This window comes from Chelonoidis abingdonii, chromosome 2 (genome assembly GCF_003597395.2).
Source record: "Chelonoidis abingdonii isolate Lonesome George chromosome 2, CheloAbing_2.0, whole genome shotgun sequence".
NCBI classification, from domain to species: domain Eukaryota; kingdom Metazoa; phylum Chordata; order Testudines; family Testudinidae; genus Chelonoidis; species Chelonoidis abingdonii.
The window spans coordinates 255710202-255727214 of NC_133770.1; the positions used below are offsets into that span (position 1 = coordinate 255710202).

General features: G+C 44.2%; 1 protein-coding gene across 1 annotated transcript in view; it reads right to left on the minus strand.

Annotated features, from left to right (window-relative positions):
- Window positions 1-15939, minus strand: part of C2H8orf88 (chromosome 2 C8orf88 homolog) — a 74481-nt gene extending 58542 nt beyond the window's left edge. Inside the window, exons 1-2 of the mRNA XM_032795325.2 lie at window positions 15867-15939; window positions 7977-8053 (exon numbers count right to left, since the gene is read on the minus strand). Of these exons, the coding sequence (XP_032651216.2) occupies window positions 7977-8053; window positions 15867-15939 (150 nt within the window). The remainder of the gene's footprint in view (window positions 1-7976; window positions 8054-15866) is intronic.
- Window positions 15940-17013: the final 1074 nt, after the last annotated feature.

The window sequence follows — 17013 nt, forward strand, 5'->3', positions numbered from 1 at the left end:
GAAGCTTGCAACACCAGACAGCTACCAGTCAGTAGGAAATCAATTTGGAGTGGGCAAATCTACTTATGGGGGCTGCTGTGATCCAAGTAGCCAATGCAATCACTGAGCTGCTGCTATCAAGGGTAGTGACTCTGGGAAATGTGCAGGTCATAGTGGATGGCTTTGCTGCAATGGGATTCCCTAACTGTGGTGGGGCGATAGATGAAACCCATATCCCTATCTTGGGACCGGACCACCAAGGCAGCCAGTACATAAACTGCAAGGGGTACTTTTCAATGGTGCTGCAAGCACTGGTGGATCACAAGGGACATTTCACCAACATCAACGTGGGATGGCTGGGAAGGGTTCATGACACTCGCATCTTCAGGAACTCTGGCCTGTCTGAACAGCTGCAGCAAGGGACTTACTTTCAAGACCAGAAAATAACCACTGGGGGTTGTTGAAATGCCTATAGTTATCCTTGGGGACCCAGCCTACCCCTTAATGCCATGGCTCATGAAGCCGTACACAGGCAGCCTGGACAGTACCGTAGTCAGGAGCTGTTCAACTATAGGCTGAGCAAGTGCATAATGGTGGTAGAATGTGCATTTGGACGTTTAAAAGCGCGCTGGTGCAGTTTACTGACTCAGACCTCAGCGAAACCAATATTCCTATTGTTATTGCTGCTTGCTGTGTGCTCCACAATCTCTGTGAGAGTAAGGGGGAGATGTTTATGGCAGGGTGGGAGGTTGAGGCAAATCACCTGGCCACTGATTATGTGCACCCAGACACCACAGCGATTAGAAGAGCAAAGCAGGGCACGCTGCGCATCAGAGAAGCTTTGAAAACCAGTTTCATGACTGGCCAGGCTTCGGTGTGACCATTCTGTTTGTTTCTCTTCGATGAAAACCCAGCCTCTTGGTTCACTCTACTTCCATGGAAGCCAACTGCCCTCCCCTCCCCTCCCCACTTCGATCACTACTTGCAGAGGCAATAAAGTAATTGTTGTTTCAAATTCAATGCATTCTTTATTAATCTGTCATACAAATAGGGGGATAACTGCCAAGGCATCCCAGAAGGGGTGGGGGAGGAGGGAAGGACAAGGAGACACTGCACTTCAAAACTTATTGAATGCTAGCCTTCTGTTGCTTGGACAGTCCTCTGGGGTGGAGTGGTTGGGTGCCTGAAGGTCCCCACCCCTCACGCTCTTGGGCATCTGGGTGAGGAAGCTATGGAACTTGGGGAGGAGAGCAGTTGCTTATACAGAGGTTGCAGCAGCGGTCTGTGTTCCTGCTGCCTATCCTGCATCTCAACCAGACGTCAGAGCCTATCAGTTTGATCCTCCAGTAGCCTCAGCATTGCGTCCTGCCTCCTCTCATCACACTGCCACCACCTATCCTCTCGCTCCAGCTATCTGTCCTCTTGCACATCCCTCCTGTACTCATGTTCATTTTGTGCTTCCCTGGACTCTGACATTGTCTGCCTCCACACATTCTGCCGGGCTCTTTCAGTGCGGGAGGATTGCATGAGCTCAGAGAACATTTAATCACGAGTGCATTTTTTTTCGCCTTATCTGTGCTAGCCTCTCAGACGGAGATGATGGGGGAGCGTTGAAACATTTGCAGTTGTGGCAGGAAAAAAGGGAGAGTAGCATTTTAGAGAACAATGGGTAGATTCTTTGATGGTGAACCAAGCTGTTAACATTACATAGCACATGAGCTTTCTTTACAAGGTCGCATTTTGCCTCCTATATTGAGGGCCTGATGGTTTGGTGTGAGAGATCATACATGCAGATCCGGGCAACAGAATTCAGCTTGCAGGCAGCCATGGTAAGCCAGAGTCTTTTGGCTTCTTTAACCTTCATAACATGTGGGAATGGTTTCAAAGAGCAGTGCCCTCATTTCCCATACCAAGCACCCGTTCGGTTGGCCATTTAAAATGGGTTGGGCCATTTAAGAAGAGGGGCTGCATTTTTCAGGTTAACATGCAGTACAAACCCAACTAAACCCCATCCACACACCCAATTCTCTGGGATGAGTGCTTCACCCCTCTCCCCACAGCGTGGCTAACCGTAGGGATGACTTCTTTTCAGCCACAGGCAAACAACCCAGCAGGAATGGCTGCCTCTGAAAAAGGTGAATTTTATTAAGGGGACATTCAACCAGGTGACCATGAATGATATGACTCTCCTAAGGATAACACAGAGAGAGAAAAAACAGATGTTGCTTGAATGCCAGCAAACACAAGAACCATACGCAGCCATGCTTTCTTATCCAATGAACCCAGACTACGTGCTATTGGCCTGGCATGGTAAAGTGTCCTACCATGGAGGACACAATAAGGCTCCCCTCTCCAGAAACCTTGTGCAAAGGCTTTGGGAGTACCTTCATGAGAGCTTCATTGAGATGTCCCTGGAGGATTTCTGCTCCATTCCCAGACACGTTAACAGATTTTTCTGGTAGCTGTACTGGCCATGAATGCATCCCAAGTCTTCAGGGCAAATCAATCATTAAACATGCTTGTTTTTAAACCGTGCATTATATTCACAATGGTAAACTCACCAGAGGTCCCTTCTCCGCCTTCAAGATCCGGGAGCCCAGGTTGGGAGGGTACTATCTCCAGGATGATAAACAGTTCCTGGCTGTCCAGGAGAAGGGTTTCTCTGCTTGCCTGCTGTGCGCTATCTTCCTCGTCCCCAAAATCCTCATCCCTGTTGCGCAAGACTCCCTTGCAGGAGTCCATGTATAGGGTTGGGGTAATTGTAGGGCACCCTGTAGAATTGCATGCAGCTCACTATAGAAGTGGCATGTCTGGGGATCTGACCCGGAGCAGCCATTTGCCTCTCTGTTTTTTTGGTAGGCTTGCCTGAGCTCCTTAAGTTTCACGCGGCACTGCTGCAGATCCCTGTTATAGCCTCTGTCCTTCATGCCCTTGGAGATTTTTTTCAAATATTTTGGCATTTCATCTTTTGGAATTGAGTTCTGATAGCACAGATTCATCTCCCTATATAGTGATCAGATTCAGTACCTCCCATTAGGTCCATGCTGGAGCTCTTGAGATTCTGGGACTCCATGGTCACCTCTGCTGATGAGATCTGCACGGTCACTTGTGCTGATCAGCTTGCCACACTGGCCAAACAAGAAATGAAATTCAAAAGTTCGCGGGGCTTTTCCTGTCTACTTGGCCAGTGCATCTGAGTTGAGAGTGCTGTCCAGAGTGGTCACAATGGAGCACTCCGAGATAGCTCCTGGAGGCCAATATCATCAAATTGCATCCACACTACCCCAAATTCAACCCGGAAATGTTGATTTCAGTGCTAATCCCATCGTCAGGGAGGAATATAGTAATCGATTTTAAGAGCCCTTTAAGTTGACAAAAATGGCTTTGTTGTGTGAATTGTTGCAGGGTTAAATCCATCTAATGCTGCTAAATTCGACCTAAACTTGTAGTGTAGACCAGGGCTAAGACAGACACAGCTACACAAATGAACCTTCTAAAACTAGGCAGAAGCACTAAGGAGTTTCCAGATTTCTCTTCTAAGGCCAGGTCTACACTGCGACTTTAAATCGGTTTAATGGCCGATATACCGATTTAACGCTGTATCCGTTCACACGACGTCGTCATTAATATCGAGTTAAACGGCTCCTTAAATCGATTTCGGAACTCCTCCCAAACGAGAGGAGTAGCGCTAAATTCGATAGTGATAACTCGGATTAGGGTTCATGTGGACGGAAATCGACGTTATTGGCCTCCGGGCGGCATCCCAGAGTGCAGCACTGACCGCTCTGGACAGCAATCTGAACTCGGATGCAGCGGGCAGGTAAACAGGAAAAGCCCCGCGAACTTTTGAATTACATTTCCTGCTTGTCCAGCGTGGAGCTCTGATCAGCACGGCTGGCGATGCAGTTTGAAATCGAAAAAGAGCTCCAGCATAGACCGTACGGGAGATACTAGGTCTGATCGCTGTATGGGGAGACAAATCTGTTGTATCCAGCTCCGTTACAGAACACGAAATGCCAAAGCGTTTGAATAAAAAACTCCAGGATACACAGCGCTGCGTGACAAGCGTAACGGGAAGCCAGAGACTCAAATGGACGCTCATGAAGGGAGGGAGGGGGTACTGAGGACTCCAGCTATCCCACAGTCCACAGCAGTCTCTGAAAATTATTTGCATTCTTGGCTGAGCTCCCAATGTCTGTAGGTTCAAACACAGTGTCTGGCGTGGTTCAGGGAACAGCTCCTCAGTTTATTTCCCCCCACCACCACGTGAAAAAAAAAAGGGAAAGATTGCTGTGCTATGGCGTTTGCTCAATGCACTCCGCGAAAAAGGCGCCAAAGGGTTGTCTGCTGCCTTCACAAAGGGAGGGGTGAGGCTGTACCCAGCACCACCCGGGGCAGTGTTTTCTGCCCCATCAGGCACTGTGCTCTCAACACGGAAGTGGGAACTATGGGATAGCTGAGGAACAGCTACCCACAGTGCACCGCTCCTGAAATCGATGGTAGCTTTGGACCATGGACGCAAACAATCGATTTCGGGATCCCACTGTGGACGCGCTAAACCGATTTTATTAGATCTGTTTTGTAATATCGGTTTAAGCTAATTCGAAATAATCGTGCAGTGTAGACGTACCCTAAGGCAGCAAAAGATAGCTTTAGAACTTTGAGTTCATTAAAATGTGCCTTGTTGAGGCACGAGGCACATACTGTAGAGGGTGTAGTGTTTTCAGCCACATCTTTAGAGAAGAGATTCTTTAAAATGTGATAAGAGTATCTCTGAATTCTTGGCTACACACAAATGAGTTTGTTAGGACCAGAATTCTAGGACAAATCTTTTCCGTCTGTCAGTCTACCTTTTGAAGTAAGCTAGTAAATCTTCCTGACAAGGCAATAGAAATGCAAGGCTCTTCTAATTTGGAAGCAGTTTACATTGGCCGCAGAAGCATGTGCCTGTGCGTCATACTGTATTCCACGACCACCCAAAAAAAACCCCAAGATACCCCTCATCATAAATACTTGCACACATCTAGAATAGCTCACGTTGCTGCTGACTAGATGTTAAACTAGCACTGCACAATTCTAGTCCGTATCATACTGCTGCTGTCATTACTATGTCATGCAAGAGCACAGTAACAAATGAAACAATGCCCTTTGTAGATTAAAAATCATGTACATATGAAAAGCCTAGAGGAATGCAACAGCGTGATTACCGAGCACTCATCTGCTGCTGCTAGTGTGGCTCAGAAAAGACTGCTTGACAATTGCCAACCACCTTTATGCACATCACCTTGTATAAGATGACTGTGTAATGAAGCAGTGAACTATGGACCCAATAGCCATATTTTTACCTCAGAACTATACCTGAATTTTGATTTCCAAATATGTACGTTTGTTTACTTAGCCATAAAATAAAGTCTGGGTGTGACGGGGCTCTACTCACCACACTGGTACATCCTGCTGGCTGTCTTGGGAATTAGGGCCGCAGGTCAATATGCCTTCTCCTGATGGTGCCTCAACTGCCATCACATCTGCTCCCAGATCCATGTCCTCCAAGGAACATAGCATCCTCTTCATGACACAGCACACAGCTGTGTCATGATCTGTGCTCCCTCCTTCCAGGGGCCCTGCAAGTCAATTGTCCTGCCATTTCCCCAGGGGCAAGTGGGGGGAAAGGAAAGAGGAGACCCAGGCCCAACCACTACTCCAGGTCCCCACCCAGGGACTCTGTAGATGGCAGACATGTGCGAAGTCCCCTCCAAATCCTCAGTACATTTCCCTGGGCCACTTCCCCACAGTCCCAGCACCTTGCAGGGAGGGATAGCTCAGTAGTTTGAGCATTGGCCTGCTAAACCCAAGGTTGTGAGTGCAATCTTGAAGGGGGGCCACTTAGGGATGTAGGGCAAAAATCAGTACTTGGTCCTGCTAGTGAAGGCAGGGGGCTGGACTCAATGACCTTTCAGGGTCCCTTTCAGTTCTATGAGATAGGTATATCTCTTATTATTATTATTATTTCTTAGCCCTTATCTCAGGGCCTCACCAGACCTAGCAGCCAGCCAGGAGCTCACTCTTGCTCCCCTATTCCTGCCCAGCACTGCTATGTCCAGGGTGCTAGCTTCCTTCCACCTACAAGGCATCTAGTCCTCTCTCCTTGAGCTCTAGGGTGTAACTGTCTTCGTGCTGTCCTGCAGCTCTTTTTATATGGGTCAGCTGGGCCCTGATTCACTGCTCCTCACATCCTCTCTCCTATTGGCTGCTTCTAACACAGTCTCCCTAGGGCTCAAGTATTGCATGCCAGTGTGGGGCAGACACCCCATCACACTGGGTACAATCACACTATTTTTAACTTGAATCCAACCATGTAGAGATGAAGTACCAGGCTCTAAATTCCCTCCAAGATTTAAAGAGAGATTGATTTGACCAACATATCTTGTAAAAACTATACACTTGACTGCTGTGAATAAAAGTCTTGGACTGGCAAGTTCTTTGAATTTACTCCTCCCCATAACTGATTTTGGATACCCATCCCTTTAAAGGAGATGCACTCCTCAACTCTAAAAGAGAGCGTAAAACCCCAAGAATCTATCTCCATGGACGATTCAGATGTAAAACAAATCAGATGTCAAATTTTTCAAAACTCAAGCTTATGGGCACAAGCTAGGCAACTGTGTGTCTGCAAGCCAGATACATGCCCATCTGCTATTATAATTACCATATTTTTTACAGTGAAGCGTATGCACAGAAGTGAAGGCTCCAACAGATCAATCGGTATTGTAAAGTTGCTCAGGTAAGACTGGATTCAACAGCAGCTGTCCAAATAAGGGTCACCTTCCATCTGTGCTATGGGGATGGATTGAAAGAGGAAGTAGTCTGTAGATCTATGCAACATTCTTTCAAGGAATTCCCAGGAAAGTGCACTAGAAAAAGGAGTCAGTTTGACTTGCAAGATCTTTAGGGTGAGACTGTCTTTTCATTTTTTGTGTACAACACCTGAGAAAGTGGGCCTCAAACCTTTATTATTGGCCTCTACTACAGTACAAATGAATAATCCACAGATGTTTGTCAACGTTTTGAGGCAGAAAGTAGAGATTAACCTAATCTATGGAAGGCAAAAGAAGTGGTGCCCAGACACTTGAGATTCTTGAAGAAGAAGTCACTGATTTATTACTGAAATCTTTCTGGGTCACTCAAGACACCAATGGTAGGCGCCAAGTCAGACTGGACATGATACATTCCAACAGATAGACAGCAACAGCAAGTTTTAGAAAAAGCATAATTTTGTATTGTTAAAATATCTGTTTTTATGTCTATTTTAGTAGAAGTTTTGTGATATGAGGTTCACAGTCATTGCTTGAGTGGGTAGTCAGTGTGAATTAGTATTGAAAAAACAGATGCGAGTCAGAAGAAAATAGAGGTTAAGAGTACAAAGAACAAGCACCTTTTGCTGATCTTTCTAAGCTGGCCCTCAGAATAAGCCGAGAACACAATTACCCAATAAATACCACAGTCTGTCCTAAACACAGGAGACACAGCAAAAGTTCATCTAACAAACATTTAGGATGCATATTTGGAGGAAACTTTTAATCCAAATTCTGTGAAGTTTGCTGCCTCAAATGTGTTGAGCATATTTTCACATAAAAGGGAATATAAAAATTACTGCCACCACTTTGTAAGTATAACAAACATGATAAAACGGGTAGAAAAAAAAATGAGTAAATGACCGGTTACCTACACACAAGAAAGCTTCCAGAGAAGCCATATCTGCAAGTCCACATTGTCATTTATGGAGATGTACCGTCCATGTCTTAGTGCACATGTGACGGAAGAATTTTCCTACCTCAAACTAAACATGAACATCTCCAAGACTGAACTGCTTAGTGTGCAATTCTAGAATATCTCTCACTGATTGATTGACAATTTATGGTAGTTTCATGACGTTCATTTATAGATTTAGACAGCCAATATCTTTCATTGGTGACTTGAGTCTTCATTTAAATGCTTACCCAGCTAACTTCGCTACGTAAACAAACTTGAGTGCTGCATGGAAATTCAGGTTGGAAGTTGAAAGTACTTGTTGAAGCTGTTGGAACAAGAGTAAGAATAAGCTAAAAACAAAGAGTCCATTCAGAACATATCTTGACACATTTGTCAAAAGGACTTTCTTTACACACCATCTGAGGACAATAATGAAGAAATTAACAAACAGTTTACCAGTTACTACTTGAATGCTTTGATTATGCTGCACTATGGGATACTGTTCCATTTCTTTCAAGATCTTAACAACATTACACTATGGATTCTAAAATATGCTGTTATTTAGCTGCTATCTACAGTAGCACTGCTGCATTTCTCAATCCCTGCAACAGCTGTAATTTCGACAGTTCTCCCCCCCACACATCCTTTACAAATGTGTAGTGATAATATTGTGTTCTCATTCTCACATCACAAATGTGAAACATTTCCCACTAAAATGCAATTTAAAAAATGCTATTTCTTTATGCTATCTACAATTATATCAATTTTCAAAGTGTTTGTAACAAATTGACATTTTTCAGTTACAACTGCAAAGAATGAGAAATACTGTAGTTGGATACAGTTTTTCAAAAAGAGAAATAAATAATTAAACTCAACTCTATTCCACAGGAGAAGTTGGATTCTAAGAAAGAAGCAGAACAATTCTTTACAGGAAAAGAATCTTTTAACTCTCCTTTCTCTAAGGCCTAGTCTACACTACGCGTTTAAACCGATTTTAGCAGCATTAAACCGATTTAATGCTGTACCCGTTCACACAACGAGGCCCTTTATATCGATATAAAGGGCTCTTTAAATCGGTTTCTGTACTCCTCCCCAACAAGAGGAGTAGTGCTAAAATCGGTATTACCATATCGGATTAGGGTTAGTGTGGCCGCAACATCGACTTATGTATGGCTCGCGCGGCTCCACTAGTGCCTCTCACTTGACCGATCTGGACAGCGGATTCTAGAACTTGAAATGCGAGTGAATAAGGCTGCACAGGAAAAGCCTCGCGAACTTTTGGAATTTCAATTTACCTGTTTAATGTCCCAGCGTGGAGCTTCTGATCAGCACGGTGGTGAGCAGTCCCAAATCACAAAAGAACTTCCGCAATGGACCTACGGGAGACAAACTGTTCTTAGATCAGAGCTCCATTACAGAAGCACGAATGCCAAAAGCATTGAAAAAAACCTCCAGGCTATTGGATACATGAGTCACGCACGAGTGCTGCGTGACATGCGTAACGGAAAGCCCAAAGATCAAATGGCACGCTCGATGGAGAGGGAAACGGGGACAGGGGTACCCACGTGCACGTCACCAGCTATGCGCCACAAGTCACGCAGCTCTCAAAATCATTTGTCATCCTGGTTGAGCTTCCCAGTGCCTGCTAGGGTCAAACAGTAATTTCCGGGTATCTCGTTCAATTTACCCACCCTTTCCCCCTCCATGATAGAAAGTGGGAAAATTGTTTTCGGAACTTTTTATACTGTCACCCTATGTAACCTGCATGCTGCGGGGCGTGGATAGACACGGTGCTGCAGCAGTAAACAGTAGCATCCTCTCATCCTCCCCTCCGCCGGTGCAGACGGTTCACAGTGCAGCAGGACTGATAGCTGACCTAGGCATGAGCCCGTGCATGTGCCGTGGCTGGCCTCTGCTGAGCCGGGCGGGTGCCCTAGTAAAAATAGGAATGATTCCCGGCATATCCCAGTAGAAATGGTACATGAACGGCTGGTAACGTCCTCATCAAGCAACTGGAGGTCTGAGCCTCCATCAGCCCCCTCCCTTTCATGTTACAAGAAAAGATTCTGTACTGCCTGGACTATCATAGCAGCTGGAAGGCTGCCTCCTCCTCATTTTCTCTCAGTAACAAGTCAGTGTTTCTTTCCTGCATTCTTTATTACTTCATCACACAAATGGGGGGGGGCACCGCCACAGTAGCCCAGGAAGGTTTTGAGGAGGAGGGAGCAAACAGGTGCGGTTGTTGGCAGGACACCCCCTAGAATGGCATGCAGCTCATCATTTCTGCGGGATCTGACACGGGAGCAGCTGTGCTCTGATACACTGGTTCTCTAGTACACTTGCCCCATATTCTAGGCAGAACATACTATTTTTAGATACCATAAAAGGAGGAATTGACATTGGGGGAGTCATTCCCATTTTGGTCTTTGCGCCCCCGGCCAACCTTGGCCAGGGCACCCATGACAGCAGCAGATGGTACAGAACAACTGATAATCGTCCGCAGCTTGTCATGCAAAGCCAAATGAATGCTGCTGTGTAGCGCTGCAGTATCGCCCTGTCAGCGGCATCCAGTACACATACCGGTGACAGTAAAAAAAATCTGACGGGCTCCATGGCTGCCATGCTATGGTGTTTGCCAGGGCAATCCAGGACAAAAGGCGCCGAAATGATTGTCTAGGCCGCTTGCTTTTCCCGGAGGAAGGAATGACTGACGACATTTACCCAGAACTACCCACGACCATGATTTTTGCCCCATCAGGCACTGGGATCTCAACCCAGAATTCCAAGGGGCGGGGGAGACTGCAGGAACTATGGGATAGCTATGGAATAGCTACCCACAGTTCAATGCTCCAGAAATCGATGCTAGCCTCGGACCAAGGACGCACACCACCGAATTAATGTGCTTCGTGTGGCCGCATGCACTCGACTTTATACAATCTGTTTTACAAAACCGGTTTATGTAAAATCGGAATAATCCCGTAGTGTAGACGTACCCTAAGAGTGGAGTACAGGGCCTTTAAGAGGATGACAGGGCTTTGTGTGAACATACATTCCCTGCCTCCTCTCCCTGCCCTTAAACAGCACCATCATCAGTAGACAAGGACAGCTGATGATCCAGTCACTAGGGAGAGTAATTCCTAAGGAGGACACAATTATTTGTGCAATTTTTACAGCAACAGCTCTGGATTAATTTGTGTAGGTCTATACTTGTGACAGCATGAAGAGTAAACACACTGCACTCCCAAACATCAGTCTAAAAAGCAGTGTAGATGGAGAAGCACTGCTCAAGCGAGTAGAGTGCCCTACACACCTGAACCCTAGTGTATATATCCTACATGTGTCTCTATATACCCAAGCAGCGACCCTCACATCTACACTGCTATTTTTAGCAGTGTAGTGTCTTGCTACCTCCCCACTGCCAGAGCTTTTCCCTGCTGCCTTCCCCTTCTGGAGTCTTTCACTGTGGCCTATAGCTCCACATATACAGTACTACACGCTGCCACAAGTGTAGACAAGGTCTTTATTGTTCTACCACACTGCTTGTTGGAAGCAAAATTTTAAATGAGAAATTCCAAATGATGATAAAGAAAAGGTTACTTACTATAATGGGCAACTGTAGATTCACATCCTGGCAATGCAGCGCTTCAGAACCCCTGAAAAAGTTCATGTCCCTATCCAACTCAATTCCTTCCACCAAATCTCGGAATCCAATGCTTTGAAGTAGAAATCCAGGAAAGGGATAATGGCAGGTAAGTATGTAGTGGAAAACTCAGAGAAGGGTAACCTTCCTTAAGGTGCCCTCTGCCTATTCTCAGTGTGGGAGATTAGCTAGCTATGCAAATCCCAAAATGGTGGGGTGAGGAGTTCTAATTAGACAGACTGTTGAACTGCCCTCCAAAAGCAAGCATTAGCCTCTGATGCCAGCCTAGGAGAGTAATACTGAGTTAAAGTCAGGAGAAAACTCATATCTTAACAGATTTCCAACACAGAGAAGTTGTGAAGGCAAGCCATATGCTGCTTTAGTCCTAGCAAAGTGAACCTTAGTTCAATCAGGCACTGATACATTAGCTGAAGTGTAATGTGTGATGAATTCCTCCTCTACCTTGGTGGGTCCTGCGCTTATTGCTCAGTTCCTCCTGTGTCTGATCAGAAGTTGGGAGGTTTGGGGGGAACCCGGGCCTGCCCTCTACTCCGGGTTCCAGCCCAGGGCCCTGTGGACTACAACTGTCTAGAGTGCCTCCTGGTACAGCTGCGCGACAGCTACAACTCCCTGGGCTACTTCGCCATGGCCTCCTCCCACCACCTTCTTTATCCTCACCAGAGGACCTTTCTCCTGGTGCCTGATAATGCTTGTACTCCTCAGCCTTCCAGCAATATGTCTTCTCACTCTCAGCTCCTCTTGCTCCCAGCTCCTCGCATGCATGCCACAAACTGAAGTGAGGTCCTTTTTAAACTCAGGTGCCCTAATTAGCTAACCTGTCTTAATTAATTCTAGCAGGTTCCTGATTACTCTAGTGCAGCCCCTGCTCTGGTCACTCAGGGAACAGAAAACTACTCATTCAGTGAGCCATATATTTGCCCTCTACCAGACTCCAGTACCCTACTAGTCTGGGTCTGTCACACAAGTTACATCACATATCCTAATCCATTTAGAAGGACATTGTGTCAAAACGGAAACTCCTCTCACATTAACCCCCATGATCCACAGATTGAGAAACACTGTTTAAACAATGGCCAGTCCCTGAAATTTCCCTGGCACAGTTTAAGAAGGCAGCAAGCCAGTCCCTGATATCAAAAGATATGAGAAACACTGGAAGGAAATTCCTAAATGCCTTAGTTGTATCTGAATAGGAGCTTAAAGCTCTTTTGACAGAGTATGGGGCACTGTGAAAGTTTTTGGGAAGAAAGGCATGAGATCAACAGTCTGGTTAAAGTGCATTTCAGATACTATTTTAGGGAGGAAATAAAACTGGTATGGGGATGTAGGATAGGTGCTAACTAGGGCCTGTTAGAGACCTGACCAGATCCAAGACCTCTAGACCCACCTGGATCTGAAGAGCAGACCCTCAAAGCCTTTTCTCTGTTACAGCGTGTTTTTAAACTGACTTTAGTTAAACCACTGCAAATCCTTGTGTGGACAATCTTGATCAATTTAATCATGGTTTATAATCTTACTACTAATTTAAGCTAAATTGGTATCAGACAGATTTAATACAATTTAAGTGTGTCCACACACGATTTTCACTTAGGTAAGTGAGGTAAATTAAAACACACACACAGTTTAAGTCACAGCAACTTGTGCTGAGACACAGAATTTAGGGAGAAGGAGTTTCAAGCGTTCTTAACTAGGTTTCCAAGGAGCGTGTTTGGGGCTGGAGCGATCTGAGGGGATGAAATCAGTATTCCAAGCATCAGCCATTACTTTGACCTTCAAGTCACATCAATCATTGAGTACAGAAGAAAAGGACAAGAGACAGACTTCTTAAAATGCAACCCCCTGGGGTTCAGTATAGAAGACATCTGATGCTGTGCTCACCTCAGTCTGGAACAGTAACCATGAAGATTAAACTACTACTAAAGAACTAAATTACAAACAGTCACCAAAACATGAGAGGTTTCTGTATCTGAAATTAGCTGCAATGAAGGAGAAACTAAGGCAGTTGGGGGATGGTTGTCTCCTAATTAACCTTGGCTATGAATGGCCAGTACTTCCCTCAAGCAGCCGTCAAACTGGCACTGCTTTGTAGAAAGTTTCAAAACTCTGTCTCATCCAGAGGTGCATCCCACGAATATATACAGAGGCCACATCCAAGAAAAATTCATCTAGTTTTGGGGCTTTATTACAAACTGAGTTGAGGTCAAGTTCACAAAACTTTGCAAGCCTTCCAACAAGCCTAGTCCAAACTATGGTTTGACAGTTTTCATCTGGATTTGCTACATGTTTTAGGATCTCATTCAAGCTCTAAGAATATATTTTTGCATGCATGCAAGCAAAGGCTAAAGTTCCCACAAGCTGTAACTGGATGACAGGGGACAGATCACTCAAACTGCCCTGGTCTGTTCATTTCCTCTGAAGCATCTGGCAACAGCCACAACAGAATACTGGCCTACATTGACCACTGGACAATCAAAATGCTAAAGGAGCACTCAAGAACAATAAAGGCCATTGCAGAGAAACTAAATGAATGTTTTGTATCAGTCTTGACGGCTGAGGCTGTGAGAGAGATTCATAAAACCTAAGCCATTCTTTTAAGGTAACAAATCTGAGGAACTATCCCAGATTGAGGTGTCATTAGAGGAGGTTTTGGAACAAACTGATTAACTAATAAGTCACCAGGACCAGATAGTATTCACCCAAGTGCTCTGAAGGAACTCAAATGTGAAATTGCAGAACTACCAACTCTGGTTGGTAACCTATCATTTAATCAGCTTCTGTACCAAATGACTGGAGGATCGCAAATGTGATACTAATTTTTTAAAAACGGCTACAGAGGTGATCCCAGCAACTACAGGGCAGTAAGCCACACTTAAGTACCACGCAAACAGGTTGAAACTATAGTAAAGAATAAAATTGTCAGACAAATAGATGAACATAATTTGTTGGGGAATAGTCAACATGTTTTTTGTAAAGGGAAATCATGCCTCACCAATCTACTAGAATTCTTTGAGGGGGTCAACAAGCATGTGGACAAGGGAGATCCAGTGAACATAATGTACTTTGATTTTCAGAAAGCCTTTGACAAGGTCTGTCACCAAAGGCTCTTAAGCAAAATAAGCTGTCATGGGATAAAAGGGAAGGTTCTCTCATGGATCGGTAACTGATTAAAAGAGGGAACAAAGGGTAGACATAAATGGTCAATTTTCAGAATGGAGAGGGGTAAATAGTGGTGTCCCCTAGGGGTCTGTACTGGACCAGTTCTCTTCAACATATTTATGAATGATCTGGAAAAGGGGTAAATAGTGACGTGGCAAGATTTCCAGATGATACAAAACAACTCAACATAGTTAAATCTAAAATAGACTATGAAGAGTTACAAAGGGATCTGACAAAACTGGGTGACTGGACAACAAAATGGCAGATGAAATTCAGTGTTGATAAATGCAAAGTAATGCATATTGGAAAACATAATCCCAACTATACATATAAAATGATGGGGGTCTAAATTAGCTGTTACCACTCAAGAAAGAGATCTCAGAGTCATTGTGAATAGTTCTCTGAAAACATCCACTCAGTGTGCAGCAGCAGTCAAAAAAGCTAACAGAACCTTGGGAAATACTAAGAAAGGGAAAGATAATAAGATAGAAAATACCATCTTGCTTCTGTATAAATCCATGGTATGCCCACATCTTGAATACTGTGTGCAGATGTAGTCACAAAAAAGATATATTGGACTTGGAAAAGGTTCCGAAAAGGGCAACAAAAATTATTAGGGGTATCGAACAGCTTCTGTATGAGGCGAGATTGATATGACTGGGACTTTTCATCTTGGAAAAGAGACTACTAAGGGGGGATATGATTGAAGTCTATAAAATCATGACTGGTGTGGAGAAAGTAAGTAAGGGAGTGTTATTTGCTCTTTTTCATAACACAAGAACTGAGAGGGGGGTCATCAAATGAAATTAACAGGCAGCAGGTTTAAAAACAAACAAAAGGAAGTATTTTTTTCACACAATGTATAGTCAATATGTAAAATTCCTTGCCAGAGGATGTTGTGAAGGCCAAGACTATAATGGGGTTCAAAAAAGAACTAGATAATTTCATGGAGAATAGGTCCATTAATGACTATTAGCCAGGATGGGCAGGGATCATGTCCCTAGCTTCTGTTTGCCAAAAGCAGGGAATGGGCAACAGGGAACGGATCACTTAATGATTACCTGTTCTGTTCATTCCCTCTGGGGCACCTGGCATTGGTCATCATCAGAAGACAGGATACTGGACTAGATGGATCTTTGGTCTGACCCAGTATGGCTGTTCTTACGTTCGGCCCAGTATTGTTGTTTCTGTGTTCCCCATAGCTAATTTTAAACCATGAGCCTTAAATAGAAGTGTACTGAAGACATTCAGCACAACCTCAAATTTCCCTTCAGGTAATCTGTAAATCTTTGTTAAATGAACAGATTTTAGCCATGTTACTCACCATGCTGTGAAGACAGGTGGCGTGCGGGTCTTGCTGGCTGAAGGGATTTACCAATCAGTTTTTTAGTGTCCATTGTCTAACATTTTGAGGCTCCGCACTTTAAAAAAGGAATCACATATATATATAAAGCATTCAGCTACAGATAAGAGTGTAACATTATAACCTGCCTTTTCAATAAAATCTTCCATGGCTTCTTGACTGTACCAAGCTACATTGTAGTGCAAAAAAAAAAATGAAGAACATAGTATGCAAACAGCTTGGGAAAATAGTTCCTGGATTGGAAAACAAATATCTAGTCAATTGGTTTTAGAATGAGTACTCCAAAAAGTCATTCTAGTCATAAAACTTAGAATTGCCTTTTTAATTACCTCAAACAACAGCTATTTTTGGGCTTATGTATTTACTGGTAAGTGAAAATTCAAGCTTTGAGTTATTTCTGAACAACTCCAATGCTCGTATGATCCAGGATTCTGCCGAAGATTTTTCCTAATGTTGTGGATTCAAAGAAGTGATGGGGCTAATAGAAGAGGAGTACAAAGAAGAAGCTACTGAATATTTGCTGAAGGTAGATCCCATGCCACTCTACCACTCACTGCCTATAGTCTACTTTTGTGCATGTGCCCAGTCAGCAGACAATTTCAAAATACTTTGCTTGTTTATTCAAAAAGCTGAAGCACACACATAACATAGTATCAGAGGGGTAGCCGTGTTAGTCTGGATCTGTAAAAAGTGACAAACAGTACTGTGGCACCTTACAGACTAACAAAAGTATTGGAGTATAAGCTTTCGTGGGCGAACACCCACTTCGTCAGACGCCTGTAACACATAACATAGTATTTGTTAGATTAAGATGGCAATCACTGCAGTTTTGGACTGCACATGAAACATCACATTACAGATCAGACAAACAGCTCCTTTTTCTGCGTTCAATTCTCAACACATACCTAGAAAGACAAACAAGTTAGACAGACCTGAAAGAGCAACAAAATGCTAGAGAGGAGGTGACTAGACTGCATCATCAGAGATTAAGAGTCCTAAAGATATAGTTTGGTTAAGAAACAACTGGGGTTGGGGAAGATTAATATGGAAGCATACAACATGAAGAACGTAAAGATGATGAGGCTGGTTCATGGAGTACAGTTAAGAA